Source organism: Setaria viridis, chromosome 1, assembly GCF_005286985.2.
Source record: "Setaria viridis chromosome 1, Setaria_viridis_v4.0, whole genome shotgun sequence".
NCBI classification, from domain to species: Eukaryota; Viridiplantae; Streptophyta; class Magnoliopsida; order Poales; family Poaceae; genus Setaria; species Setaria viridis.
Window position 1 is genome coordinate 10,031,424 of NC_048263.2, and position 2,816 is coordinate 10,034,239.

At 53.1% G+C, this 2,816-nt stretch overlaps 1 protein-coding gene across 1 annotated transcript; it reads left to right on the forward strand.

Annotated features, from left to right (window-relative positions):
- Window positions 1-425: 425 nt before the first annotated feature.
- On the forward strand, window positions 426-2,314 carry LOC117852271 (high-affinity nitrate transporter 2.1). The gene has a single exon (XM_034734292.2). It carries the CDS (start codon window positions 536-538, stop codon window positions 2,114-2,116), a length of 1,581 nt encoding a protein of 526 aa, XP_034590183.1. The 5' UTR covers window positions 426-535; the 3' UTR covers window positions 2,117-2,314.
- Window positions 2,315-2,816: the final 502 nt, after the last annotated feature.

A 2,816-nucleotide genomic window follows, 5' to 3' on the forward strand; every position in this document is an offset into this window, starting at 1 on the left:
CCGTACTTATCCAGGATCCCAAAGGCCAAACACCAGTTCGAACTCTTTTGCGGTACAAAATACTACTATACTACTTACCGGTATATACATATGTAAGATCTAACTAGTTATTATTATGGATAATTTAGTAATTATTATAAAGTGATATTTCAAATAGAATAGTCTTTTAAACTTTATGTTAATATTAAAAATAAAATTATAGTGATGCTATTTATGTTCTTTTACCATGATGTTCTTATACTACCTATACTACTCGTGCATACTATAGGTAAAGGTTTTCGAACAGTAGTATAGCCTAATAGTGTATACCGTAAAGGAGCTACCGGTTCCACCATCACTAGCAGCTAGCCGTACCAGACACCGACTGATCGGTACTGTGTGCAGAATGTCAACCACGAGAGCTATAAATTCCTCCTGTCGTTGCTAGACAGCAGCATCCCAAGCACAAAGCCACAGCGATCGAGCTAGCAGCTTCAGCTAGCTCACACACAGTGACACAGGTCGAGCAGCAGCAAGACGAGAGAGAGATCGAGGGATGGACATGGAGCGCGGCGCGCCGGGGAGCTCGCTCCACGGCATAACCGGGCGCGAGCCGACGTTCGCCTTCTCGACGGAGGATGCCACGGCAGCGAGCAAGTTCGACCTGCCGGTGGACTCGGAGCACAAGGCCAAGACCATCAGGCTCTTCTCCTTCGCCAACCCGCACATGCGCACCTTCCACCTCTCATGGATCTCCTTCTTCACCTGCTTCGTCTCCACCTTCGCCGCGGCGCCGCTGGTCCCCATCATCCGCGACAACCTCAACCTCACCAAGGCCGACATCGGCAACGCCGGCGTGGCCTCCGTCTCCGGCTCCATCTTCTCCCGTCTCGCCATGGGTGCCGTGTGTGACCTCCTCGGCCCGCGCTACGGCTGCGCGTTCCTCATCATGCTCGCCGCGCCCACTGTCTTTTGCATGGCCATCATCGACGACGCCGCAGGCTACATCGTCGTCAGGTTCCTAATCGGCTTCTCTCTAGCGACGTTCGTGTCGTGCCAGTACTGGATGAGCACCATGTTCAATAGCAAGATCATCGGTACCGTCAATGGGTTGGCCGCCGGCTGGGGAAACATGGGCGGCGGCGCCACGCAGCTCATCATGCCACTCGTCTATGACATCATCCGCAAGTGCGGCGCCACACCCTTCACGGCGTGGCGTCTCGCCTACTTCGTGCCTGGGTCACTGCACATCGTGATGGGAATCCTTGTGCTCACCATGGGGCAAGACCTCCCCGATGGCAACCTCCGTAGCCTCCAGAAGAAGGGCGATGCCAACAAGGACAAGTTCTCCAAGGTTATGTGGTACGCTATCACCAACTACCGGACATGGATCTTCGTCCTGCTCTACGGCTACTGCATGGGCGTCGAGCTCACCACCGACAACGTCATCGCTGAGTACTACTTCGACCACTTCAACCTGGACCTTCGAGTTGCCGGCATCATCGCCGCCTGCTTCGGCATGGCTAACATCGTGGCAAGGCCCCTGGGCGGGATCCTCTCCGATGTTGGTGCGCGCTACTGGGGCATGCGTGCCCGCCTTTGGAACATCTGGATCCTCCAGACCGCAGGCGGCGCCTTCTGCCTTTGGCTTGGCCGCGCTACCACACTCCCTGCCTCAATCACCGCCATGGTTCTCTTCTCATTCTGCGCTCAGGCCGCCTGTGGCGCCATTTTTGGTGTCACCCCTTTCATCTCCCGCCGCTCCCTTGGCATCATCTCCGGCATGACCGGCGCCGGCGGCAACTTCGGTGCCGGACTGACCCAGCTGCTTTTCTTCACCTCATCCAAGTACTCCACGGGCATGGGCCTGGAGTACATGGGCATCATGATCATGGCGTGCACGCTGCCCGTGGTGTTCGTGCACTTCCCCCAGTGGGGATCCATGCTCTTCCCGGCCAAAGCCGGCGCCGTTGAGGAGCACTACTACAGCTCCGAGTGGAACGAGGAGGAGAAGAGCAAGGGGCTCCACAGTGCCAGCCTCAAGTTTGCCGAGAACTGCCGCTCTGAGCGTGGCAAGCGCAACGTCATCCAGGCCACCTCCAGCACGCAGCCTAACAACACGCCAGAGCACGTCTGAGAGAAACTCCTGCTGTTTGTGTTTGTGCGTATGTTCCTACTCTGAGGTTACAAGCACACGTATGTTGTATCGGTGAGGGCAAAGTTTGCATTTTGTTGTGTAACACGTATTGCTGTTGTACACATAAAAAGTTAGATGTTGTCACACTCATCGTATACATACATAAATGGATTATAGTAGGTGCACAAGGGTTCATTATATTTTTCTTTGCCGCTACCTTTCGATATGAGAAAGTAATGAAAAAAATATATATTGATCATTTTTTTCTTACAACATAGTGTAAGGCATGGTTTGACCATGTATGATCTCCAACGCTATATTTTGAGTATTGATATCTCATCTCTACCTAATATTAAAGTACGGTTGTTTCTTCCAACTGTTATGGTTATTTTTTAAAGAAGTCTCTTAACTTTTTCGTAATCAACCCGCAGTCCTTGGAATAGCTCTTGATGATTTTGTAAAAAGTTCCCCAAACTTTACTGCAATTGACGCGAGGTCCAGCCTTTGCTCCTGTGTTCACAAGTAGGGCAAGCGGCAGTAGTCCATGGCAAAACAACCATAATGCCACACGACATGCTCGCCTGCGCCTCTGCGTCTGCCACTGGAGAGCCCACGCGCCGCATCATCTGCCGCCGCGCATCACTGGGTAAGTAGGGCTCACCCCCGCGCCCCTCGCCCAGCTGCATCATCCGCCACCATG

Coding starts and splice junctions, on each gene's coding strand:
- LOC117852271 (XM_034734292.2), top strand. CDS start 536: ATGGACATGGAGCGCGGCGCGCCGGGGAGCTCGCTCCACGGCATAACC.